Here is a 27,565-nt window from a genome sequence, read left to right on the forward strand (position 1 = left end):
GTATGTTGGGTAGCTTAACCTGTAACATTGTACCATCAATCTTTTTTGTTGATTGTATTTTATATCTGAATTTGCAGTAACTATGTTAAACAAGTACAATATTTCAGTCTGAATTGTAGTGGAGTAGAAGTATAAACTTAAGTACAGTACTTTTGTGAATGTACCTAGTTACTTTCCACAGCTGTGATTTACTACTGAAACCAGCAGAACCTGGTGAGCTTTTTTGTAAAAATCCAGCAGACCTTTCTTTGTATTATGTAAACACCTCTTACCTTCTCATGGTATGGGCCGAGGACGATCCAGCCGCAAAAACAGTAACTCAGGTAGATAATTCCAGCGCAGCAGATGAAACGGATAACATTTGGGAAAGCTGCCCTCAGTGTCAGGATGAGAATCTGAAAATAGCCCCAGACGACGACGACAACAGATGGTAAAAGATCTGAAAAAATGTACGCTGAAGACAAGTATCTGGAAAACCACACACAAGAATGGAGTTTCCTTTTTTACAGTTCCTGTAATTTGGGGCAATTATCAGAAATGGGCTGGAAAATAAGCTCATAGATCAAATTTTGAACAAAGACGTAAGCATGAAATGCCACAGTACACTGCTTCATTGACGATAAGTGTAGGAAATATGGTGTGGTTCCACAGGATGTGTTATAACTGTGAGAAAAAATCCCCTGCAAGAGGAAAGTTTGTGTTCAGATACTGGCAAAGCAACTTAAAGGACAATTCCGGCGCAAAATGAACCTAGGGGTCAATAACGCGTGTACGGAGTCCACTGTTCTCTGGGATATGTTTTCATGCTAATCGAATGTCGCTAGCTTAAAACAAGCTTTGCGCAAACTGGTGATTAGCTTCTAACGCTAGTCTTTGGGGCACTAGTAAAGTAAAAAGAAATAGCTATTTCTATACCACTAACAAGGTTAAGAAGCTAGTTTAAAGACCGTATCGTTCACAAACAGGCAGGCGCCATCTTGGGAAAACTGTCACAATCCGTAGAACGACGGAACGCTGTGCAACCAGTAACCAGTAGCATAGCTCAAGCACGGATTTCGTCGTTCGACTGATCGTGACTGTTTTCCCAAGATGGCGCCTGTCTGTATACGTGAACGGTACTGTCTTTATAGACTCTTTTTAATAAACTGTCTGTACACTTACAAAGTTCTCAATGCTTCGGTTTACATGTAGGGACCCTCATTATGCTACCGTGGAAGTGTGGTGCTATTTTGAGCCTTGTTAGTGGTATAGAAATAGCAATTTCTTTTTACTTTACCAGTGCCCCGAAGACTAGTGTTATAAGCTAATCAGTGGTTTGCGCTAGCTTGTTTTAAGCTAGAGACTCATTCGATTAGCATGAAAACCTATCCCAGAGAACAGTCGACTCGGTACACGTGTTATTAACCTCTAGGTTCATTTTGCGCCGGAATTGTCCTTTAAACCACATGAAAAACAAAGTTCAGTGGCATTCCTTTTTCAGAAATATTAACAGTTGGTAAATGATTTGTGCTACTGTTTCATTTGCATTGTATGGGATCTCAATTGTAAACAGTGGCATGGTATTGTTGAATTTTGTACTACATGTGACGGACAAAAAAATTTAATGAGCATGTGCTGTATTTGATAAATGATCTAGACAGTCTTACATTATACTTCCTGAAGTAGCCCATGTAGCGGATGACCCCGATCCAGACAAACATGGTGCCGATCCCAAGGAAGATGCTGCAGACATCATAGCTTGTGAGGACCTAAAAGAAACAGTGGGTGTTTAAAAATGCGACAAATCTACTGAAGGAATACCTCATGAGTACATGCACAGTGTAGACAACAGCTGATATTGATGGGACGTAATATTGAGACATTGCAACAGTTTCTGCAGGTTTGACCAAGTCAAATTTAAGATTATAATAAAATGTAAGACCTTTATATCAACATCACCTAAGCCCTAAATTCAGTTATTTTTTTCAAGCCAAGTATCGCTAAACTTGCACTTCTCCGATCACGATGTGATTGGCCTGACTAGAGTTTGGTTTTTCCAACTCGCAAGTCAACGGAGAATGCCTGCAAATTAAATTTGCTGCCGCTAGGGTCCTTCTAGATTTCTAGGCTACTTCTCCATAGCTGAAGATTTAAATCAGTTTTATGTCTGTAGTACAATCCGAAAGAGACTCTCACCAATTACACAAAAACAGATTGGCTGCAATAGAAGTTGTGGATGGTGGTCTCATTTGTAGCCATAATACAGCAAAATTATATCTGGACTAGCAAAAGAAAAAAAAACTACAATATCACGGAATTAAAAGAGCATTAGAGGTAGCGTGCCTGGACGTAGGAAAATTAGGACCTCTTTAAAATGATTTAAGACCTAGAATACAATAGGCCTACTTTAATGCATTTAAAAACTTTTGAAGACCCCGTGGAAACCCTGTGCAAATAACATGGGTCATCTTCAGTCATACTGTAATAAAAAATCCCCATTACCTTAGACTGGATCTCTATCTTGAGAATGGAGCCAATGATGGTCATGATGTCGCTAGCAATGATCAGAATATACCAACCATTAACAAACTCCAACTTGTCTGACCATGGGACTTCTTTATCGCAACGACTCTTGCAGTAATGTGTGTACTCCTGTTTACAGCAGAAGGAAAATGTAGGAAATTGTACTGTTAATCTTGGTATTCAAATTGTCAGTACCTTTTTTTATTTGTGATGATTTTTTTTAAATTAAGTTTAACATCAAATAGCAGGGGTAAAATTTAAGTACATTTATTTAAGTACTGCACATATGTACAAATTTGAGGTACTTGAGCATTTTCATTTTGTGTCACTTCTTACTTCTACTCCACTGCAATTCAGAAAAACAACTCCACTATGTTTGACAGCTGTAATTATTTTACTAAGATTACAAAACCTATGAGAAAATAATGCAGATTGTAACAGCATAGTAGTTAAAGCTAGAGGTCTCTATATATAATATATATATATAAAAAAACAGCATATATAGCATAATGAACAGATACACAACAGACAATCATATGTTTTCTTACATCTTAGCAAACAAACTACAGGGGCTACTTGCTGTGTTTTATGGTCAGTTCAGTTAACTTACAAACTGCAGCTTGATCCCATTGATCACTGAGCGTGTGCAGAGTGTGAAGGAGGTGATGCACGTGATAATGACGAGGCAGTCAAACAGCACAGTCAGGTATATGTGTCGAGCAGCTGAGGGAACAGAGACATTTAATTTACTCATCTGAAAAGGATGAACATTAACAGAGTCTCAAGCTTAGAGAGCAGCCTTAATGAATCCTCGGCATCCTGGACATGAGCGTAAAGTAATGCAGATGATTCATTTGTAAATACTCAAATTAGCTCAGCAAACTTACATGCTCCAGTTACAGTCCAGTCTCTGCATTCGTTAATGTCAACATCGGTTTCCAGGTCAACCTTTATCATGCCGCTGTGAGCTTGGTTGTTAAAGGTTATCTGTTAACCCAGAGAGTCTTATTTAAGGGAGGAGAGGCAATTTTTTTGAAAAGGCCATCCTATAACAGTCAAACCCAATAGCTAAACATTCACTTTCCAGGCCCTTAAGATAACATTTACCTATTAACATAGAAGGCACTTTGTGCAACAGGCTTACTTTAAGACTTAACAGATTTGTGTCAACAGCAGTTTCATTAAATAAACACAAGATGTGGCCGCGTTAGCTCAGGTGGTAGAGTGGGCGCACATATAAGAGGTTTATTCCTCGACGCAGGAGGTCCAGGGTTCGAGTCAGACCTATGACGGTTTCCTGCATGTCTCTCCACTCTTTCATATCTCAGCTGTCCTATCCATTAAAGACAGAAATGCCCCCGCAAAAACAAAACCTTTAAAAAAAATAAACAAGTTTCACACTCTTAACCCCTATCTGTGCTGTATGAACAGGTAGCGATAAGGAATCCTTGTCGCGGTTATGGCTGCAATAAAGTGATCAGATGTGTCATATCACAGCTTTTCAAAGATCCAGTCTGATGTGATCCATTAGTGTTTTCTGAGCCATGAAGACAAATCGAGTGACTTACAATAACGGTAAAGTCGTAGCAGTCTGGCAGCTCTCGATGTCTCACTGTCTGTAAATTTATGGCCTTGAGAACAAATGTGACCTTGACAGAGAGCATCCTGAGGACAAAGCAGGTACATTAACTGAGGGTTATTTTCACATCATGTATAAAACCAAGAGAGGAAAATGATTTGGGCCTCAAGAAAAAGACTTTAATTAACTGTTATGTGCAAACCTTTTGAAATGCAATTCAAAATGTGCTTCCTGCAATGACGGATAATACATTGGATACACTTCAAGGCACTCTGTTAGATACAAGCCACAACAAAAACAATGAAAAACAAGCAAGGAATAAACTCATTAAACCTGGTTAGGTGGTAAAGTATTCAGTCTTTCCACTCATAACTCAAGCAATCCTGCATCATACCGGTTTCCACTTGGGCATCGATTTGAAAGGTCTCGTTTCCAGGGTAGATGGAGCCATTTCTGTAGAACTCCTGACACACTGACAGGGGGGTGTAGAAAGCACCGTTTTTCTCATATTCGTGATTGCCTACTGTTATGTTGTGCAGATGTCCATACTAGAAGTGAACAATTGAAATCGTAGAGATAGTTAGGTTTTTTGACAGGGTTGGGGTGCAAAAGTAACTCTCTGAAAAAATGTGGCTGCAGCAGTTTAGGGTTAGACTTATGCATGTAAAATAACTACATGAAAAAAGTCCAATCCCATAACGAAATACATCTTGGAATCGTCACATAAGCATGCATGTTATAAAATTCCAACAATGATTTACAGTAACACAAAAGCAAAAGGAAAATGTGTCGCAAGGAGGAAATAAAAAGAAAATGCTGACATCCAGTTACCTGTTCAATGATGTAATCGATGTGATCATAAACATCAGCCTGTCTGTAAACAGCATATGTATCCATGCCTCCAACAACATAATCTTTCAAGAAGAGATGCTTAAATGCCATCAGATTTTCCTCCTTGAATGTGACAACCATCTGGTTGCTCAGACCAAAAGACACTAACTGAGATGGGGGGTAAAAGACTATTTGTTATCAGGGTGATGAAAACAACACATTTAACATATTTTCAAGTCATGTCTGAGATTAGTTACCTGGATAGTAATAATAACAATTTTGATAATCTGCACTACAAGTTTCCATGGTTTTCGGCCTCGAGCGTGGTACTTCTCACAGGGGTTCATAAAGTAATATTTAATCTTCCTTCTGAGACATTCCACACTGTCCAGATCCTCCAGACACTGATGTTGGTGGTCTGCCCAGGGAGCGGGGCCATTTGTCTCGTACACAATATACAAGTCACTGGACTCCTCCATATCTATAATCAATTATAAGTGAGTTACTTGCAATAGCCTACAGTACATACTGGCATTGCACCAATACTGAGATCACTAAAATGTAAAGGAGAAATGCAAGATTATTGATAATCTTCTTTTTAAATGTACATGTTTAACTTTGGTGGCACTGAAGGCTTTTACTTTATCTGTACAACTGTCAAATGGCATGCAATACATCTTTTATTTACATTGTGTCATATTGTGATTCAACTCAGCATTTTAAGGCCTTTGTGGTTCTGTCGGACTTTATTATATTAAAAGAGGCCATAAAGGGAAACAAAAATGCTATTAGAATTCAAACACTTAAAACTGTGAAATCCAATATTGCCCTTAAAAATATGGCCTCAAAAACATAAAGGAAAACACAAAACGACATTTGGGACAGGATACTTTCATTGTCTTTTTTTCCAACTTACAAATGGACGACTAGTCAGCAACTGCCTGTGAAGAGGAATCAAGTCAGGTGTACTACCAGAGCATTGCTGAATAATACACAGCAGATCACATTCTGAAATCGATCAGCTTCCAGCATTGCGGCAAACTATTAAATATTCATTAGGCTACTTGTCGTGTAGCCTAAGAATTAGGATCATATCCTGGCGAACTGGGCCAACACTGAACAGGTAAATGAATCAAATGTAGCCAAGGACAGCCTACTCACCAATGTCCACCTGTCGTCTGCGGCACGCGGGCTTGTGTCCAAAATGTCCTGGTTTAAATACAATCTATAACTTACTCAAATTGTTGTTTTACTGTGAGAGTCATGACTGAAATATGCTAATTAAACTCTGTAAAATGTGTGTGTGTGTGTGTGTATGTGTTGTCTTGTGAGCAAAACTCAAATGACTACGCAAAACTCCTCGGTTCAGGTAACTCCTGACGACATTGTAACGTCATTTTACTGCTGGGACCTGATTGGCTCTTGGATCTGTCAGTCATGTCGTTTTTTTTCCACTCCTGTTACCCTTGGCAACCAAACAGTGCCACTGATGAGCCAAGAAGACAAAAGTGTGAAGAGGATTTCTAGCTAACTCCTATAGTTTAACTACGGGTAAACTGTATTTATTCATATATAAACTGTAGTTAGATGCAATGTTTGTGGGATTTACGTTATCGTTGACTGCGTATTGCAGCACCTTCGGATAAAACAGCTGATTTAAATGGTGACATTAGGTATATTGTAACGTTATTGTTTCCTACGTTTCAGAAGGAAGTAACGTTACATAACATTTTTATAGCTGTAACGTTAGTTTATATTTACAGATATACATATTCACCCCGAATATATTACAAAACATGATGCATTTATGGAATTTACCCTGTAACATTAACATGTGTCGAGCAAATACAAAATAACGTTACTGCTGCTCACTGATGTATCAGTAATAATAGCATTAACAAGTGAGTTAGCTAACGTTAATGTAACATAGCTAATACTTTAGAGTGTGGGGCCATTATGCATGATTACTAACTTTTATTTGTAGATCAACTTTCAACGACAAAGTTTAAAGTGCTTTACATAAAAGATTAAAGATTTTAGGAAAACATATAAGATAAGATATATAAAAGAAACACAAGGCAATATAAAAAAGACATCTTTATAGTATCTAAAACCTGAATACTTCCTTCCCCACTCTATATCATTAGTTATAACTAGAGATGGTCCATACCATTTTTTGCTTCCCAATACCGATTCCGATACCTGAACTTGCGTATCGGCCGATACCCAGTACCGATCCGATACCAGTGTGTCATATATTTTGTTATGTTTTAACAACTGTATACTACTATCCCTCTATGTGATATGATTTCTATCTATGTTGTCGGTCAGGCTCAGGTTAAACTTTTTGCGAAACATGAACAAACACAAACAATGAATGCCACAGAACTTTCTTTTATTATCCAGTTTGACAGTCAGTTATAACGGAAAAAGAAAATAAATAAACTACTTTAACGTAGATTTTCTTTAGGGCTTTGTTACGTGGTATCGGATTGGTGCGTTAACTCCAGTACTTCCCGATGCCGATACCAGCGTTTTAGGCAGTATCAGAGGCGATACCGGAACATCTCTAGTTATATACGTAGTAATATAAACAGAACATCATACAAATGTATGTCAGCCTGAAGACTTGGCTTAATTTCGTTTTCATAAGTACATTTAGATCATACTCTAGGGTCCTTCTTATAAAGCAATGTAATGCAATTATCTCATCCTCCACAAGATGTCGCCACGTGCATTGATAATGATTTTTTGGGGCATTATTGCAAGACACTGCTCTGCCACTGTGTGGAGCCTGTGTGTGGATTGACATTTTCACTCTCTGACACTTGGTCAATGAAATAGAAATGTTTATAGATAAAAGTATGTATTTTGTTGTTTTGCAAGGAGAATTGTAACACGGTGTTGTACGAAAACTTTCTCCCTGTCATTAGTGAAGCTATCCCAAGAGCAAGGATGCCACCCAAGAAACCAAAAAATGGAAAAAGCAGTGCAGGCAGTAAGGGCAAAGGTAAAGATGAGTGTCTGAATATTAGTATAGTGTTACTGTGTTTGTTTGTCTTAGCAAGATCAAATGGAGAGACAGTAAATGAAATGGTAAACTGACTTTTACTTCCCATTTAGGAAAAAAGATTCAGTCACCGGCTGCACATGGTAAGAGAAAATTATTCACTTTTTCACCTATTTATTCACCTATCCTGAACTGTAAAGTAGATTAAACAATTAAAAGTTACCTTTGTTTTTACTTAAAACTTGATGCACATTCACAACAATTTCCTTAAAACTATTGGGTAAACTGACCATAGAGTTGGCTATACTTAGCATATATAGAGTATAGAGTACATAACTGGTTTGTAATAGGTAGTGTGGAGATCCTAAAGTGAATTTTATTCATCTTAAATTATATTAACAAGAGATCTAGTAAATCTTAAATGGTCTTTGAATAGAGTTAAATAAAGCACTTTAAGCCTTACATTTAGTTTTACATATTTAAAATGTTTGGTGATAGAGTGAATTTGTATTTGATTACTTCATTAATTTGATAGAGCAGGGTCCTTTTAATCAACGCTATACACAATTTATACAAATTTGTCTTGGATACTGTAGGAGACACCGAGATCTTTCTGACTTTCTAGTTGGAGGAGGAATGTAAAAAGCATGGCTCAAATTAATAATCAGAATAGTCTTTGAGGAGATTTCTGACTTGATCTTGAGTGTACTGTTGCATAGCCTCTCTACTCAGCTGTGGGTCCCCATTGTCATGGTCTAGTTTACTGTCAACATACCAGCCCTGAGGACATGCTTTTGGTCTAATGCAGGTCACCAAATATGTCTCTGTACTATAGATTACATCATTAGCTCATATGGGAGTTAAAGGTAATGGTGTTAAGAGTCTGCAGATTCACATTGGCTCTGTTTTGTACATTTATTTATTAACTTAATTTTAATAAATACACTAGCAGTATTTAAATGCAAGTCTGTCTGAATGAGCACATTCTAAATAGTTTTACTGTTAACATCAACCCAACCTTGACCCTGAATTTGACATAAAACCAACCCTAACATGTATTAGTTAACCTTGTGGGGACTAGCTTTATCTGGCCCACTGACACAAATAGATATACAGGTTTTCTTTTAACCCCTGTAAAGGTTGCTAAAGGACATTGATGATAGGTAATCTTATTAGCTGATAAACAGCTATTGTCCAGGCTGACATTTTTAAATAGTATCAACAGAGATGAAAACAAGCTGCCATAAATACAATGTACTGTGGTACTGTATAAATATATTACAGTATGCAGTCAAAGAAATGCAAGCCATGAGTGGATTATGCAAGAGGAAAAAGACAAGTTTACAATATCTCCTCAGCGCAGTCTACAAACAAAGTTTAATTACATTCTTCAGGATTACGGAACATTGCACATCACACTCTCTTCGTCTCAAAAGCAAATATCTCCCATGAATGCAAATGCCATAGTTGACACATACCTGTGTGAAATGAGGGGTGTGTGTTTCCACTACAATGATTTGGCATGAAGCCTAACTGGTGTGAGTTGAAAAGGTTGACACACCCAGCTGGGAAGTGGTTACTTGAGCTGTACTTTAGCATTCCCAGAGTCCCCTCAGCAACCTTGTGGCAAGACTTTGAAGAGAGAGACCGCAAGAAGGATGAAAACTATCATTATGCAAAGCCCTGTTTACTATAGTGTGCCCTGGACTGAGCCTGGCCTTACTGTAGATATGGAAGAGTCTTTGTTGGGATGCTGGTGCACTACTGCAGTTTTATACTGTATAGTAACAATCCTGGTTAGGTATATGTGACTGAGCTGTTTATGTCTTGAATTCATGCATACCTGATCTGCCTTTCACATACCAGTATAGTAGTATACAATACAGCAATATTCCTTCTACAAGTGTTTGGAGATTGTGTGTAGGCTATTCACAAGGAATGCATTTCATCCTGTGATATTGTAGGTTGGTCCACCCTGCAGGGTGGGGCAGGTGAAGGATCAGAGGCGTTGTTGTGCGTTTGATTAGAAAATAGGGGCGAGAATCTGTCTCACAGTCCGTAGTCTATAGTGACTTTAAAGCCTGTCCATTGTGTGAATATCACTTAATAAGTGAGGTTTAGGCTCTTAGTTGTGGCATCTCTGCATTCCTACTCATCATGCTTGCATCTCTGTGTTCAGAGATACAAGTTTTCAGATCTGCTATGAGTATTGTTTGTTTATGTTTTTAAACCCCTTGGTTTTCCTCCATTCACATACAACTGTAGAAGATAGGAAAACCGCAGATTTTCTATGCAAGTCATAATCAGTTATATATATATATATATATATATATATATGTTTTTGTTTTACCTGCTCAATTCTGCCACTATATTTGTACATTCCATTTCAGGAAAATAGTTGCACAGACGATGACAGCAATTTGTTTTGTACATTCTGCGGAATTGACAGAACAGGTAGACCTGACAATTAAACACTTGGCTCATTATTATCATTGTCAAAACTGTACAGCGTCAAATCTTCTGGCATCTGACAAAAACAGCTCGACTTCAGATTGATCATTAAGGTTGACTTATATGATGCTTTATTTTCTATACTGTGTATAGTTGGCAGGAGTGGAGGAGTGGAGGAAGATAATTTAAATACACACTGTGTTTCAGGGTAAATTCACAGAGTTCCTTACTTGTTTGTTTACATTATTTTGATATGCGGATTTTTGTTTTCAGATGATCTGTTACGATCCATATTACACTGACATGTGTAATTGCTGCAAAGCAAAACATTACTATCTCTAGTGATAAAATGGGTTTTAAAATGGGAGTACCTTAAACATTTTGAAAAGTGACCCAACTGACAAACAAAATGATCTATTATTGAGTGGTTTGCCCAAACACAATCCAGTAATAGTAGTAATCCACAAAACAGTTTGTGATTCCGCATAGGATGTTCTCAATGTGTGCTCTTAAAGTATAGAGGTTTAGATCCAGCTCATTTCAATATATAATATAAACTAACATCTCTCTTGTCTTTATAGATTGGGAACTCTCTAACCAAGACCATCCTGAGGATATCTTCCCCATGGTCCTGACATCAGCCACCCAGGAGCTCTTTGGCTGCCTAGCTGATGAGGACGTCACAGGGGAGAGCCCTTACAAGCTGCTGGAAAAAGACGACATCATACAGGACATTAAGACAAGAGCTGCAGTGTCTGATTTCAGCCCTGTGAAGCAGATTGTGCTGGTGAGGCTGATCCATTGGCATACAGATCACTCAGACAATACCCTCAAGACACTGTGATGATACACAGACCCTGAGTTAAGGGCTGTGGGAACAGACAGAGTAACCGGTTTAACCTCATTTCCTCTCTGTCTCTGATCAAGATTAAATACATGGTAACCACCACTCTTACTTTACTAACACATTACTCTAATGAGACCAGAAAGCACCATACAGACTCATCTGTTCTAAGTCCTAAGTAATGTCATCTTTCTTATGTGGGACACAGCCAAGGTCCGGCCTTGGCTACACAGGAGCTATGGCAAAACCGCGAGGTAGGGGGCAGAGCAAAGAGGAAAAGCGCAGCGTAGGAATGTTCTGGAATTAGTTGCGCCCATGGTTGCGCATTGAAAGGTCAGCGGCAACAAGGTCAAAGTTAAAATAATTTGAACTTTGAGAGCAGCGAGAAGCGGCAATTCCGAGCAGTTGGCGACGCCAAGGGTAGCGCTGCGCCTAATTGTGCAGCACAGCTCTCCCCATAGGATCGGGGAATGGGGACAATGGAACGGCCAGTACAGAGCGGCTTTACCGCGGATCATGTGTATGCCGATTTAGGCGATGTGTGCGTCTCTCTGTCTTATTCTTTTTAAAGCCCACAACATCAGTCTTAAAGTCGGAAATCTACATCTCTGTCATCTACCGTCTTGACCAAATTACTGCTGTACAAAGTTGCCAGAATGAATTCAAATACACTACAATCATTTTATTTTAAGAAATTTTGTCATGCGAATAATTGAATGTTGTGAATTCTAAATTCTACCCAGGACTACCCAGAGGATGAGCTCTTGCTGGTTTATGACAGGGACTTCATCTATGGCCAGAGCTTCTACCTGGTTCTGACACCGGAAGCTAAGGACAGAATCCTCAACGTAAGCAGATGGTAGTTTTGGTTTTGGTAACAAGGTTCTCCTTTTTCCTTTTGTATTTACTAATGCTCTATCCACTACTTGGTGTTTAAAAAGTGGTGCACGCAGGCCCATTTTTCTTTGCCAGCTGGCATATTTTCAATGGTCATTTAAAATAAAAGACTTCCGAAACTACTTCACTACCTTGCTCTAGCTCAAACATTTAGTGACAAGTGTGACTGTGTGGGAAGATTTCACATTTAAATAGTGGAATAGGGGAATAGTTCGCTGAAGCACAGAAGGGAGGGGACAGGATGAGGAGGAGGGAGGAGCGAGCTAGTCTCCGTTTTGTTTGAAAATACTTTGAACGTCAACAAGAAGTAACGTCACCCAACATCACTTAGAGCACCTTTAACTATCAAAAGAAGTCATACTAACTCATCCTACACTTTAGTATTTCCTGTTCATTATAATGTATACTCTTGTAATTGTCACTATGTTCTGCAGCCCCCAAAGCCTGAGACACCAGAAGTGGTTGAGAAGGAAGTCGTTAAAACCCCAGAACCAAAGCCATGGATATCATTTGGCAGTGATAAGGAAATAGATGAAGAAGCTTTCAAAGAGTCCAGAGAAAAGGTACTATAGCATAAAAATATACATTAAATATGCATATTAAAAAAGATATAATTATCATTCACCCTTTTCCTTTCATTCCATTGCATCTCTGTATTCTGTCTCCTTTTTGTCATCAGTTGTTGTACAAGTTCTCCAGAGTGCGGAGGAAGTTTGGGGTACCAGTCTGTTTTTCTGACCGCAACACTGCAGACTACTTAGAGTGTGCTTCCTACCAAGACAGCAGATTCAGCATCAAACAGATGCAGAGGGACTGCGGGATGCAGGCTGTTCCCAGACTGCAGAGCAGCAGTGCTCAGACACAGTGGTATGTCAGTAAATCAGTACACATACAATTGATTTGTTCTACAAGGGGGGAAAGCACTTACAGGTTCTGCCAACACCTCAATGCATGAAGAATGTAACATTAAATCAGTTTGTGAGACAAGTATTTTTCTGCAATTCATGCCTGTATGCATATACTTTGGTAGTGCATATTATATAGCTGACGCGTTCATGAAATAGCATTCGCCAAACACCATTTTTTTCTCTCTTTATTACTTTAATAGTAGTCTTGCATTGCCAGACCTTGGGTCTGGCTAGTCCACACTCAGATTGGACAGATAGTCTAGCTAGCTGTCTGGATTTACCCTGCAGAGATCTGAGGAGCAGTTAACCATAGTCCTCATAAATCGACCTGGAGTTTAGAATGCCAACACAAAGAGAGCGGAAGGTGACGGACATCCGGCTGAAAAGAGGGACATCCGACGGGATTTCTACAGTAGACTACTTTAATAGTAAGTCCACCTCCACTATTGTATAATTATTTTCGGTCCACTTCACAGGAAGTTTCAGAAGAATATCTTTACCCAATACACGCCAAGAGAGTTAAGTGTTGAAGAAAAAGAGAACATCCTCCAGCTTGAGAGTCTGAAGAATTTTTGCAACTCAGTGACCCCCAGGTAAGACGAAATATTCAAAAAATTAATTGTTTCTTCTGACTGCTTTCTAAGAGAGTTTGTATTGTATAGGAAGAGGTGACTGTATCAGCCTCAGGGTACTCCAACCCATCAATTGTTACCACTGTAGATGCATTAGAATACACCTGAACCTATTTTGTGTTGTTATAGTTGCCTTCACAGCCCATACTTTGGGTTTTAAATAAGAGTTTCAATAATACATTGTCATCTTACACTTCACCCTCAACCCTCCTTTGTGTCCAGGTAAGCGATAAAAGAACATCTGGTCTTTTCGAAAATGTTGTATTAGCTATGAAGAGATAATTAGATGGAGAAAGAAGAAAAGAAAAAATGCATATGTTTTACCTTTTTTGCAGGGTTTTGCGAGCCCTTCAGCAGGAAGGAATCATGAATGTGTTCTTTGATGACTGGAAGGCTCTGGGGACAGCAACTGAAGACGGTGACTGGGCTGGGAAGGTTTCCGAAGGTTTTATGCTTTATCAGGCCTTCACAGACCAGAAGTACACAAAGGACAAGAAAATCTGCAGCGTTAATTGGCACCCTACCATCTACGGTAAAGTGCAACATCTCATTATCAATATATCAATCTCTCTCAAGAGCAATAACTCTCTACTTAAAGGTCATCATCCACATTCATCATTTTCTCTGTTCTTAATGAAAACAAAATGCCTTACTTGGATCATATTACTTTAGTTAGTTTATCTTTAACACATTTTCTGTCAGAGAAAATTAGGTCAATGTTGATGCCTCGTATTACTTGGGGTGCAACGTTTAGACGATTCTGGTTTTAAATGTCAATAATAGCATTTGGTCGGAACATGTTGACATGGATAGTGTTGATGGACAATGCCAGCAATAAATATAACAAAAGTAAATGACAATCATTCCCCCTGTAATCTCACCATCACTGACAAATATTAAAATGCCAAATCCTCATCCATTGTAAAAGCATTAATGTTCTTCACTACCTCTTTGTAATGTTGCCCAGCTGTCATCACCCATAGAGCAGGCTTCCAGCAAGATCCAGAATAATAATATCAGTGCCAAAACATGTGATCAGTTCAAAAATAAGTTATTCAAAGAAGGGATAAGAGATGAGCCACCAATTTTTCAATCAGTACACTTAAAAAGACTAAACATATTTAACGTCTATTTCCCTGCTGCTGTGTAGTTGATACCTTGTATGATGTGTTCTTTGATGTGGTAGGTGTGATAGCTGTGGCTTTGACAGGAAAAAAGGAGGAGCAGTTGAACGAGTCTGCCGTCAGAGCTTCTTTCATTCTCTTCTACACCTTCTCCGACCCCTCTAATCCCCAGGTATGGAAAGTATATGAGTATATGGGACACTCTGACTCTCTCATTGACAGTTTACAAGCTAATTCTCACCTCATATCTGTTTGAGAAACACTTTAATCACAAATGGCTGGAAGGATTTGCTTTCTGCTGTAATTCAAGACCGTTATTCGCTTTAGCAACATTTGAGAGGCTTCATTGATTTGACCCAGACACTCAATCAATAAAACTTGCGCTGCTAAATCACTCAAAAGTAATATGAGTTCTACATGACGTACGTCTTCACCAGTCTGTGCGTCATGCTTTGGTTTCACTGTCTGCTGAAGCAGTGATCAAAGTGGCAAAAGGTACTGTGTAGGGGAAACCAGAGACAATATATAAGTGAAATAAATATATTTATTTACTGTAGTGTGGAGAGTAAAGTGCTGTAGTTCAGTGTTGCAGCTCATTTTAATCTCTTAAACATGCACTCGGTTTTTGTGGATTAAAAGCTGAACTTTGTATGGAGAGACTAAAATAAATAAATACTTGGGATGGCAAGCACCCAATACATGGACATGTCTACTTTGAAATGTAATATATCTGCCCTCTGTGTGTGTGTGGGTTTTCTGTGTTGTTTGCAGTTGCTGCTGGAGTGCCCAGATGACATTTTTGCCTTTGAGTTCTGCCCCTCTGATCCAAATATTATCGTTGGCGGCTGCATAAATGGCCAGGTGCTGACTTTGGCTCTGTTCTGCATCTCTGGTTTTGCTGCATCTGCTGCCTTTTCTGCCTTGTATTATTATTATTTTTTTTATAACTTACCACTTTTCCATGCCCCTCTGTTTTTATTATAAGGGAAAATTATAATAAACCTTCAGTCATCTTAATCATATCCTGTACAGTTCCAATGTATTGTTTATGTTTCCACTTTAATCAACACTTTATCATATTTATTTGATATGTTTATTACACACGGAGGATTGGCTGATTCTGTGTTGCTTTTGTCTTAGGTCGTGTTGTGGGACATTTCTGCTCACGTCACACGCTTACAGGGAACACAGCCTGGTAAAAAGGTTTCTGTCAACACTGACACAGGCGTAAGTACCCACGTCCTTTCCCTAATGTGCACAATGTTGATCACAATAATACATGGTGTTCTGTATCTGTGTTGGTGTGTTACATGTGTTATCAGTTACCGTAATTCTTTGGCTCCTGATGATGTCAGCTTGGTTCCTCAGTTTATCAAAGCATGCAGTATATCTGCTGTAAAGACAGGCTGTGCTGTATGACACATGAGTGAGATGATGATACGTTGACTACTGAGTTCTCCCCTCATCCTCTCTCTTTCATTAGATGGGAATGCAGTGGCCTAATGGTCCTTTTCAAGCCAGCCACAGCTGTCAAAACTAGTTCCACAAACGTACTAATGCCAGAAGTGAATCTCAAAGCGAGTTTATATCATTACATGACCCCACACTGCTAAACGAAAACAGGCCTCATACAAACAATCCAGTCAGACTGAATTGATCTAACTGAATAAAAAAATTTTTGACTGAAGACTGAAACTACAAATAGGGTTTTTCTTTTGGCTTAACATTACAGTAAACTAATATTTCCATGGCATATAGCTGCCCTATTTATGTGGTATTATGTATAGTAATAAAGAAAAGGTGGGGGAAAAGGGAGGTAATGATATGTGACAAAAACCAGAGCTCAGATTTAAGCCCACATCATAGCAAGGACATGTTGAGAAGTCCAGACACCCAAATATTAAACCAATTTTGTCCCTTAAAACCTGACCTCCGCTGACATCTTCCACTGCTGTATTCAAATAGACATATATGCCCCCATCATCCAGCCCCCATTTTCTTTGTGTGTTTTTATTGCCTCTACAGTGGAACAGCTGTTTCCATCCCTGTCCTCACTGCTTCCTTCTCTTTTGTTTTGCCCTCTCCCACCCTCCGTACCTCCCTCTATTCACTTTGTCCTTGTTTGCTCTTCATTCCCCAAAGTCAACAGCATCAGCTCACATACTCCAGCTGTTACACAAGCCGTCCATCCTCCACCATAGTTTGTTCCCATCGAAGATAACACACAAGCAAATCAGATCACTGCCCTCCCTTGTGTTTGCAGTGTAAATAATGGCGGTTGTATCTGCTAAAAGGGTTTATTTCGATGAGTTGATTTGAGTGCTGTGAAAGCTGCGCTACACTATCACCTGTTGCTAGTTTATCAGATAAATGAAGAATTAAAATTAAAATCCTCCTGTATAGTTTTCTGTTCTGTTCACACCTTTTAAATCCAACTGCCGGCACACTGCTTACTGAAATAAAAGGTGTTACACATTCTGTTCATGCTTCAGGATTTCCACCAGGACCTCGATGACAACAAAGAGAATAAGACTCCTATTGTGCGCTACTGTGCAGTGTCTGCATTAGATAGCAGCCACAAAGCACCAATTACTGATGTCCAGTGGCTGCCAGCAACATTTGAGGTACACACAGCTAAAGGGCAGAGGGTTTGGAAGGAGTAACAACTGCAAGTAAGGATATCAATAGGCTGAATGCTGATCACGTAGAGAGTTATTTCTGTTTCATACATTTTCCATCAGGAGTGCATTGGGTAGGTGCTGGGACCTTCCACAAGGTTAATCACTATTTCTTTTGGCCTATCTTGATTAATACAAGGTGTTTTGTGTGACTACACAGCAACACTTTTGTTAATGTTTTCTTGATCTCAAGCTTCTTTTATCATATCTGAAGTAAACACTGTGGCAACATACCGAAGGCAACTAGAGTACATTTGAATCTTTCATACCTGAGTTGCAAATTGATAATACAACAGTAACCACTTTAAGGGTCAGGTCTCTTATTGCCCTAATGATTTCTTTATCTAGGTTTGGAATATTATCAACATTTTTATCTGACTAAGTTTAAAAGCCACTTGATTGTAAACATTTCTAACAGGAGGTAAGGCAATAGTGGGCACAGAAAAGTCTTCAGGGCAGAGAAAAATCTATGGTTATAATGCGACATATTGAGGATATGATGATAATAATAACAATAATAATAATAATAAATAGTAATAGTAAAGTATAATTTATTTTATATAGCGCTTTAAAGGTACTCAAAGGCATTTTAGAAAGTAAAGACAAAGAAAAACAATAACAAGATCAGTACAATAGAAAAAAATGATAGAAATTACAAGGTTCAACAACAAGGTATGAAAGTATGACTCTATTGGACAGAACAAATGTTACTCAACAGCACCACTGCCACAAAATATTGCATATTTATAATAGCCTCAGGATGTTCTTTGTAATCTTAACAATAGACTTTGTTGTTTTTAACATAGAATAAAATCTTTGCATGTTCTGCACAGTACATCTAGAAATGTATTGACCTAATGTGATTTTTGCTGTAGTTTTTGGTCTGTAACCCAGCACAAAGAAGTGTACTGATAACTGTGAAAGATAATGTTAGCAGCCAGAAAATATGCAGTAACAATAAACTATGGTCACACACAGATTCACTACATTATCAGTCCACAGAACCTAAGCATGTTGTTTAGTGTTTCTAAAATCTTCTTCTTCTTCATGAAACAATGAAAACATTATAATTTTGTTTAAAATAGTTTCCCATCGGTGCCTATCCCTCGTGTCTTTATAGCCAAGTGTAATAAATCATGACACTCACTGGCACTCATCTGGATAAATAAAATAAGGCAATCATCAAAGTGCCCCCAGGAGAGCATTAACTTCCCATATATCACCAGGAACCTTTTTCACTACTAGCTGCTCTTTACAATACTAAGCTTGACAGACATTTGTTGATTTAGTGACTCTCTCTCTCTGATTAGGTGACCAGAACGGGCTTACCGGTGGAAAACATGTATAACGTTTCTACTCAAGTTGTCACCTGCTCCCCTGACTGGTAGGTCTTATACAGAAAAAATTTTTTTAGATTCAATTTTAAATTGGAGGAGGTGTTGCTTTAATTAGACTGGCATGAAGGACAAGACCACAGAGTCTGTATCAGTCAATATTCACAGTGTGTGTAAGGATTCAAGTTTTTAGTAATTTTCAAGTTGATGTTAGTTTTTCATTTTTCTCCCTCTGAAGCACTATAATGTTCTGGGATGTGAGAGTGTCCAATCTGTTGAGCCACTCAGCATCAGAAAGGAGGCAGATTATGGATCAGAAGACACCCTACAGTGTCCCCGACACTTTCAAACACCTGGACCGGACATGGAAACCTCTCTTCAGGGTACTGCAGGGTTTCAGGGTGCAATACAAAATGAGTACTGAGATGTTTTATCTGCAGTTGTCAGATCTAAAAATGAAGTTCCATACACATTGTGATAGTGTACAGCAAACCAAATAGCTGTTGTGTAAGGTAGACAAAAGTTAGGTCCACCAATACTGGAAGAAAACTATTCTACCTGCAAATAGAAAATTATACTATCTCACAAAATAGATTTATGTAGATATATGAAAACACCTGCATGTAATATAAAATGTGTAAAATTAAAGCTTTCAAATCCAGTTTTTTTGGTAGAAAAAAAATCCAACATTTGTTGTAGATTAGCTGTTCACTTCCCATCTTGATGATTTTAAGAAAGTCTTCTTTTGATATACCCAATTCAGCAATGAAATTGCACTTGGAACGATTTTGGAGAACAGGTTTTATGAAGGATTTAGGCTTTGTGTTTGGATAATTCCCCACAATGCAAGTAACATTTTAAACTCATAAACTCTGTGAATGTGTATGTCTATTTATGTATGTATTTCTTTGCATCCGAGTTGGGTTAATTTAATGGGTTTTAGTGTTCAGTGGCTTCGGTATAGTCCTTGATTTTGTTTTAAATAATGTTTCTTCTCTGTCAGTTCTTCAATTGTCAAACATTGTCTTTTTCTCTGACATGTGTCAGGTTTCCCTGCCAAAGATCGATACCAGTGGAGAATACGCTCCTCTGAAGTTCAACCTGGAACACTACACCTGTAACGGTAATACAGGCAGGACCACGGTCTGGTTATCCTTATCCTTCAGTCTGGCTTGGTTTATTTCTTTCTGTCTGTTGTACAGCCTCTCTTCTTTCTTAAAACCAGTCACACAAATAAGCATTACTCAATTACAATATCTTTGTGGATGCAAAGTACCTCATGAAAGTTGGTTATAGCTCACTCAAACACTCACACAATCACTTTTAGAGAGCCACAGATTGTCAAAAAGAAAAAGGCTGCTTGGTCATTGTCACAGTTTGAGACATCAACTTGGATAAGGAATGCGATAAATCAGTATGCAAGTATAGCAGGGATAAAACATATAAAAAGCTACAAGTGTAACACTCTTTGCCTGCTGTGTCAAAATTGCAGAAGCTATATCACACTGCTACTGCTTTGCATGAACAGTGCTATTGTTTGTTTTATTCTTCGAAACATCACAAATGAGAGGAAAGCTAATTTTAATGATATCATAAAATTACTGGATTCGGAATTTTTGTGCATTTAAACCAAGTGAGTAGACAAAACAATGAACATTACAAACATAACTAGCCTATGTCTGATAGTTCTCAAAAGTGTGTGCATGGCTGCGGGTCTATTTTTGGGGGCGATTTCGGATTCTTTAATTCTGCTTTGGATGGTTGAGCACAGTGATCAGTGGGGCAGGGTTACACAGTCTGTCTCCCTCTTCTCTCCTCCGGTTTCATAGCACTTTATTAAGTGATACTTCCAAAACAAGGCTCTCATAGTTGCAGAGCAATAGCCTCGCTGACTGTCAGCTCTTTGCAATATGCTGCTCAGGCTCTTTAGAGCCAGGAGATGATCGTGTGTGTCCTGGCTGGTCAAGAAGAGACCTGTCTTTGTCTGGCTGAAGGTCTGCTTCCATAAACACAGCTTTGGTAGCTGGCGGTCATATAATTAATATGTTCACTAACTGAGGCAATAAATCTGCCGTAGTCCTTAGGCAGTCTGTTATTACATTTTTAATTAATCCCTGTGTGATTAATACTTTGATGATACTGGATGTTTGAGTCATATTGACGGAGTCTACACTGCCTGCTTCTGAGCTATATATTCATCAAGTTTTTCTCTTCGCATTTTGCCATCTTTGACGCTGGAGTCAAACACCACATGAGTTTCCACACTGAGTTTTTGCTAGCAGCCCCTCGTGGGGATTAAGCAACAAGTTATGCAGCAGTGCAGTGTGGTAAAAGCGAAACAATGTCTACATCTGTTGCTGTGCCGTATCGTCTGTCTCATATCTTTACACACATCTTAACTGGAGGAAAGTGGATTTAGAAGATGTGTGATTGGGTAATCTGATTTAACAGAGTGAGACTGAGATTTGATTGGGAGCGGTCCGCTGATAAGGGGGTGTGAACGGATGGTCCTGTACGGTCCCTGACAGACAGTTGGGCTTTTGTGATGGAAAAGGCTTCTTCCATCACTACCAGCCCTGCCTATCTCAACCCTCCCACCCTTCTCCCTTACTTTCCTCCATCTCACCACAATCCTCTCTCCCAGCGCCTGTACCCCTCCCTATCTCCCCACATCCCTCTCTTTTGTGCTTCTCTTGTCTTGTTCATGGTCAGATTACAGAGCAGGCTGCACCAATGCCACCGTTCAATCTCTCTTGTTTCTCATTTTTGTTTATGAAGAGTTTTCTACAGTGTACTGTCAACATATTTTGTTCCTACTGAGGATCATGCTCTGAATGTTTAAAAAGTATGAGTTGAACTTTTAACCTTACTTTCCACACTCTCCCTAATACTCTAGCTAATGAAAATGGTGATAGCTCAAAGGTCATCCCAGACTACAGCCAACTCATTCTGCCCTCGGCTAAAACACTCAAAGCTCTGGAAGATGTCAATACCAAACTCTATATTGGAACAGAGGTAAACATTCCTACCAATAAAATCAGCAACATCGAGCAGTATTTAACTTCAGTACAACACTGAACTGCTGAATGAGCTTTATAACAAAACTATGAAATAAATATAAAAAAAGGTGTGCATGTTTATACCATGTTCCCTTCTAACATGTTTCATAATGTGTGTGTGTTTTTACTGCCAGGATGGGGAGATTATTTACATTGACTGGAAACTGGGGAAGGATGACTCTGGACGGCTGCAAAGTGAGTTTTATTCTGGTTTATTATCATTGCAGTCAGTTTAAAGAAACAAGAGCTCATTAACTGCAAATAATCTATTCTTGACTGCTGACCATTCTTCAAAGCAGACCAGAATGCGGTTTGTTTAAGTAGTTTGACGTTATACACACGAGTAATAGTAACCTCAAAGTCTTGAGACAAAAGAAGCCGTTGCCAGCAACGGATTTAATCATAAATACAAATTATTAAAATGACTTTAATAGCCACTATCACTGTAAGTCAACTCTTTGGTTTGGCAGCAATGCTGAATGTAATTCCTATTTACATAGAGGACACAGTGGGTTAATACTGTAGTTCCTTGAACTGCATTGCCCTGTTGCTTCTGTGGAAGAAAAGTACTGTCAGATAAAACACTGCACCTGATCTTTCTTTCTGTCCTCTCTCTCAGGTGCCAAGCCCGTCCACTGTTTTAGCATCCATCACTGGCTGGTGAATACGGTGCAACGGTCACCCTTCTTCAAAGACATTATTTTGACAGTGGGGAGCTGGAACTTTGCCATCTGGAAGGAGGAAGTCATGGTAACAACACCTGTCGCTTGAACTACAGGAGCAGAAAACATTGCAAACAGTTATTAAAGTCATACCCACGTACTCGATAAGATTAGAATATGAATTAGAATGAATAAATATCAGAGTTATCCTGGACTTTTAACATAATCAATACATCGATCCATCATGACGTACACAACAAGAGAAAATACATAATATTTAACTCATAACGATTCATTGCCCTTTAAATACATTGACTCTAAGGTATTTCACTTTTTGTACATTCAGGATGGCCCCATCATCCTGTCAGCAAGCTCTGAGCAGGTGTGCACTGTGGGATGCTGGTCCCTGTCCCGACCAGCTGTTTTCTTCATTGGGAAAGAGGATGGCAGCATTGAGGTGTGGAACCTGCTGGAAAAGACCAATGAACCCGTGCAGGTCCACTCACACGTCACCAATGCCAAGATTACCTGCATCAAACCCTGGGCCGCCTCCTGTAAGTTCTTGAACTCTTTGGTGCAAAACACAGTAGTTAGCATACATGAGGTATTACTTGTTCCACTATTTTTAAGTTGCAGTTGCTCACAGTCAGATTTAAGGAAAAAGTAAGATTAAGACAAAAAAAAATACACAAGGCACACGTGGAACACACACAATGCACAATGCACAGTTATGCACACGAAGACAATGCACACCAGAAATAAATATTATGAAAATGTAATAATAAAACCAATAAAATAGATTTAAATACATAAAAAAATAAAAAATAAAGCTTTAAAAATAAAGCATTAAAGACAATAACATAACGTAAAACATTTTAAAACACAAATACAATAAAATAAATGATTACATAAAATAAACAAGGGCCAAAAACATTGTGATATTCTCTCTGCTGCTCAGCTGAAAACTGCTGTAATCTTTTGCCGCGGCGTCTGTTTTATTTATATTTTCACAGCCTTGGTAATAAGTTCCTTGTTGTAAGATTGTTCTTTACTGGATTTGTTTTGTACGTACAGCCAAGCAGCACTTCCTGGCTGTGACTGATGACCTTGGAATGGTCCGTGTTTTTGAAATCCCGAAGACACTCTACGTTCCCTCCAGGAGTGAGGTAAGACAGGCTCCTTCTCACTTCCCTTATTTGATAGCTCCTCGGCCCTCGGCTGAACCAGAAGTTGTTCTAGCCCACTTTCGAGGAGACCGTCTCAAAGCTCTTATTACTGCATCGAGGAGGGATCTCCGAGGAGCCATGTGCAAAGGATACACCAGAGCAGCAAAGCCGTTACTAACTCCGCCCATACAGCTGACGAATTCACGCGACGCTTCAGAGGAAAGGACATCTCATCCCCCTAAAACACATTTCCTTGTTTCCTCTCTCCTCCCATGATTTCCTCCGTCTCTCCCGTGCTTCCTCGGTGAGACGGACTAAGACGCGAGGAAGGGAGGCAAGTGGAGGAGCTGGGGATGCAATTTAAGTGAAGTGAGAAGGACCCACAGTCCTACCACCTCCTTGTACACACTTTAAAGAAGGCTATGAGTTGTCTGTTTACTTATTATTTTGCAAGAAGGTTGAAAAACAGAAGTGACAAACCCAGGTGTGCAACATGCTAACCCTAGGTTCATTTGTAATATACAAATATATTATTAAATATTTGAATAATGAATCCTAGTAAATAGATATGCTGGTCCAGTGGTCACCAAACCTCCAGTGTTGTCAGATACATTTCTCTTCTGTCTGTATGCAGAGTTTAAATGTGAAGAAATACTTTGAGCTGGAGGAGGACAGGTTGAAGGATCTTTTGAGAAGAGAGGAACTCTGGGAAAAACAGAAGGAAGCTGAAGGACTCAAGAAGAGAACGGTGAGCTGTGGCGTCTCTGTCTGTAGAAAGAATGAACAGGCTCTGTGCTCTCCCAACCATCAATATTTGCTGTTAATGTGGCCTCGAATGAGACCTTGTGTCCTCCGCTACACTCTAACCTCACGGACAGCCGCTAGATTAACAAATGATTTTTACCGGCCCATTTCAAAGTTGACCCTGGAATAGCTGGAGTAGGCCATTTCTCTCTCTCTCTCTCTCTCTCTCTTTCTCTCTCTCTCTCTCTCTCTTTTCTGCTTTAGTCTCTCTTATTCTCTTTCCCCCCTCATGTTTAATTCAGTCAGATTGTTACTTGATCCTAGCCACTAGGGAGAGTGTATTATTGACAGCCAGTGGCTGTCTGTCTGTCCGCTAACTATAGAAGTTACATATTTTAGTTTCTAAATGTTCTAATCTTAGACTTAATGCAGATTAAGGTTGTTGTTTTTTTCGCAGTAATTTCACATTTGTTTTTGTGTTTGTGGATACTCTATTCTTCTATTCTACATATGCTGTTATGTTCACTTCCTGCCTTTGTCGTCACATGACAAGGACAAGAGGAATTGAATACAAATAAAACTGTATGATTGCTGTTTTTTACACTTTCAGTGTGAATGTGTGCGTAGGCTTGTGATTGTCTGTGCTTTTCAGCTGGTCGTGATTAGCAATTCAATAAAAAGATGATTACAGAAAATTGTCATTTAGCAAACCTTCCTTTGAAGGAATACTTTACCCTCAAAAAGATGATGTGTACAGTATATCAATTGCTCAGTGAGCGTCGCCTTGAATTCATGAGGAAAACGCTGATATTGTCGCATACCTCCGCGGTGAACGGAGAATCAAAAACGGAGAAAGGTTTTGATGCATGAAAGTGTTGCAACCAGTAATGTTTTAGCGACAACGCATGTGTTAGTAGTAGTGTGTGTGGTAGTACTATGTGGTACTACTGTGGTAGTACTGAGCATATGACTGGATAAATAAGACTTAGAAAACACTGTACGAGTTGTGTGAGCGTTTCTAAACGGATGTTTTGATATAGGATTGTTTTGACCCATATTACTTCCATGTTTCAAGACTTTTCTCTGGTTTTGATTCTCTGTTCACCATGGAGGCATGCGACAATAACAATGTTTTCTTAATGAATTATTATATGTATCATTTGCAACATATTGTTCATGACTTTCATTCTTCTCTGATGTTTGTCTCCAGGAACCTGATAAGCCAGTCACATCCCTGGTGGAGAATGAAGAGGTGAATGTGAAGGAGTACAATGATTACCTGATGCTGGAGGAAAGCGTCCTGAAGGGCATGGGCCTGTGGCGAGCTCCAGCCAACACACGAGACACCTGATATATCACACACATTAACACATACACATCTGCACCAATTGCATTTCATATAAAACAGGTTTTTATTATTTTTTATTATTTATATGTTTTGTTTTATAAAAACACTGTCTTTCAACATCTTTCATTTGAAATGTGTATCTTTGTTGCTGTTTTCACAATTGTGTATCATAACTACTAATGTATGTATGTATGAATGAATGTCTTTTTTTATTGAAATATAATCTATATGTAAAATCTGAGAACAGTGAACATTTTTGTATATTGATTCTGCCATCGACATTTAGACCATGTTCGGGTTGGTGCTTCAGGGTCAAACATGGATTTATTTTCATCCACCCATCTGAGATCTAGTTACTGGGTAATGCTATCCATTTGCCCCCTCTTCATCACCGCTCCCTGAGGATGCTGTCTGGAATACCTCAAGGATCTGACCTTTGCAGAAAGTCATTTTAAGGCTCTTTAATTTCATGATACTTACGTTGTTGTTGAAAGCTCCTCTAGTATTAAAATGTATTTTGTATGGCTCATCTTATGTGCTGTTGATAAAGAAATGTTTGATTAAGAAGGAATGTAAAAGGCACAGGCCCTTAATGCAAAAGCTGTTAGTCTCCAATCATCAACCAGTTGGAGTGGGTGGATGTAGGCATGACTGCATTTGGAGGGCAAGGCGAGAAAAATAATAGTACGTACAACTTTCTGTAAATCATTCAGATGTTTTTCAGAATTTTTTATTTGGGTAAAAAACATGACTGGACCACATGCTTAAAGCTGCACTTATCAATATTATTCTATAAACAATGGGTGCAATGACTGCGTAATGTGAAAGGACTAATTTGTAGTGAAGAAGGAAGTCTTTCAGCTCTTTTATGGCCCACAACCCTTTGCTGTTTTGGTTCCGTCTCACCGCTCTCATCTACCGTGCTTTCAGCCACAGCAGGTTTTCAACAAAAAAGCTCCAAAAAGCCTCTGTAAACAACATCCTTAGCAGCAAACAGCTCATAGAAAAAAGTTTGCAACAAGCTGGTGCTAGCACTGTGGAGCAGCTAAGGAGACAGATATTTCCTTTAGGAGACCAAAACAGAGGTGGCCACAATCATGACTCTAAATTACTGATAATGTTGCTTTGTATCTGCCGAATGTGTAAAAATAAACTATTTGCTAACTTCTTCAGCAAAGTCTTGCATTACTGCGGAGGAAGGTCTGGCGAGTCCACACAGCATTCTGGGATGGGAGAAAAACTCTGGTGTATTGGCATTTCTTTAAACCAATCACAATCATCTTAGACGGTGCTAAGCACCGGACGGCGGTACAATGCCGCTGCAAAACAGCCTCGGGAAGGAACTTGTTTTGGTTGGAACGTGTACGTTCAGAGTTTGTTTTAGTCGTGCAACAGAAAACTCAGATTGGACAGATAGTCTAGCTAGCTGTCTGGATTTACCCTGCAGAGATCTGAGGAGTAGTTAACCATTATAGTCCTCAGAAATCCACCAGAGTTTAAAATTCCAACACAAAGAAAGCGGAAGGTAGCGGAAATCCGGCCGAAAAGAAGTACAGACGGCGAAATGTCCGGCGGCAACGGAGCAATCCAGGAAGTGGAAGTTTGTGGATATAGACTATATACTGTTGGATGTACAGCTTGTTTTGCTGCTCTCACATGCTGCTGTGACTTCATGATCTTAACAGTGGTCACATCCAGGGACACTGGACTGGGGGGGAGGACTGAGTACCCATGGCCCTCATGTGAGGAGGGCCCAAAAAGATGCTAGAATGAATAGCTGTGGATGCGGGGAGACC

General features: G+C 39.1%; 2 protein-coding genes across 4 annotated transcripts in view; one reads left to right on the top strand and one right to left on the bottom strand.

Moving 5' to 3' along the window:
- mcoln3b (mucolipin TRP cation channel 3b) overlaps nucleotides 1-6,289 on the bottom strand; it is a 7,539-nt gene extending 1,250 nt beyond the window's left edge. Inside the window, exons 1-11 of one of the 2 annotated variants that reach the window (XM_039812246.1) lie at nucleotides 6,074-6,289; nucleotides 5,170-5,393; nucleotides 4,913-5,080; nucleotides 4,476-4,629; nucleotides 4,284-4,353; nucleotides 4,071-4,167; nucleotides 3,390-3,489; nucleotides 3,113-3,225; nucleotides 2,482-2,631; nucleotides 1,647-1,748; nucleotides 273-395 (exon numbers count right to left, since the gene is read on the bottom strand). In XM_039812246.1, the coding sequence (XP_039668180.1) occupies nucleotides 273-395; nucleotides 1,647-1,748; nucleotides 2,482-2,631; nucleotides 3,113-3,225; nucleotides 3,390-3,489; nucleotides 4,071-4,167; nucleotides 4,284-4,353; nucleotides 4,476-4,629; nucleotides 4,913-5,080; nucleotides 5,170-5,391 (1,299 nt within the window). In that variant the 5' untranslated portion in view covers nucleotides 5,392-5,393; nucleotides 6,074-6,289. Of the gene's footprint in view, nucleotides 1-272; nucleotides 396-1,646; nucleotides 1,749-2,481; nucleotides 2,632-3,112; nucleotides 3,226-3,389; nucleotides 3,490-4,070; nucleotides 4,168-4,283; nucleotides 4,354-4,475; nucleotides 4,630-4,912; nucleotides 5,081-5,169; nucleotides 5,394-5,828; nucleotides 6,045-6,073 lie in introns of those variants that run through there. The other variant, XM_039812247.1, reaches the window with a different exon arrangement.
- On the top strand, nucleotides 6,019-26,296 carry dnai3 (dynein axonemal intermediate chain 3). Of its 2 annotated transcripts, none has more exons than XM_039812238.1 (23): nucleotides 6,019-6,035; nucleotides 7,846-7,922; nucleotides 8,036-8,065; nucleotides 10,955-11,160; nucleotides 11,961-12,065; nucleotides 12,549-12,677; nucleotides 12,794-12,981; nucleotides 13,499-13,615; nucleotides 13,990-14,186; nucleotides 14,841-14,950; nucleotides 15,550-15,639; nucleotides 15,919-16,005; nucleotides 17,271-17,402; nucleotides 18,767-18,840; nucleotides 19,029-19,173; nucleotides 19,838-19,913; nucleotides 21,687-21,805; nucleotides 21,984-22,044; nucleotides 22,469-22,599; nucleotides 22,858-23,065; nucleotides 23,586-23,677; nucleotides 24,312-24,425; nucleotides 25,632-26,296. In XM_039812238.1, exons 2-23 carry the CDS (start codon nucleotides 7,868-7,870, stop codon nucleotides 25,770-25,772), a joined length of 2,607 nt encoding a protein of 868 aa, XP_039668172.1. In that variant the 5' UTR covers nucleotides 6,019-6,035; nucleotides 7,846-7,867; the 3' UTR covers nucleotides 25,773-26,296. The 2 variants fall into 2 exon arrangements, with proteins under 2 accessions (XP_039668172.1, XP_039668171.1); XM_039812237.1 differs by lacking the exon at nucleotides 6,019-6,035 and adding an exon at nucleotides 6,406-6,463.
- Nucleotides 26,297-27,565: the final 1,269 nt, after the last annotated feature.

This window comes from Perca fluviatilis, chromosome 9 (assembly GCF_010015445.1).
Source record: "Perca fluviatilis chromosome 9, GENO_Pfluv_1.0, whole genome shotgun sequence".
Taxonomy (NCBI): domain Eukaryota; kingdom Metazoa; phylum Chordata; class Actinopteri; order Perciformes; family Percidae; genus Perca; species Perca fluviatilis.

Bases quoted from the DNA above. Each gene is read 5' to 3' on its own strand.
- dnai3 (XM_039812238.1), top strand. From the start codon at position 7,868: ATGCCACCCAAGAAACCAAAAAATGGAAAAAGCAGTGCAGGCAGTAAG. The intron at 22,045-22,468 runs GTGAGTTTTATT...CCTCTCTCTCAG, and splicing joins TGACTCTGGACGGCTGCAAA to GTGCCAAGCCCGTCCACTGT. The intron at 23,678-24,311 runs GTAAGACAGGCT...GTCTGTATGCAG, and splicing joins ACGTTCCCTCCAGGAGTGAG to AGTTTAAATGTGAAGAAATA.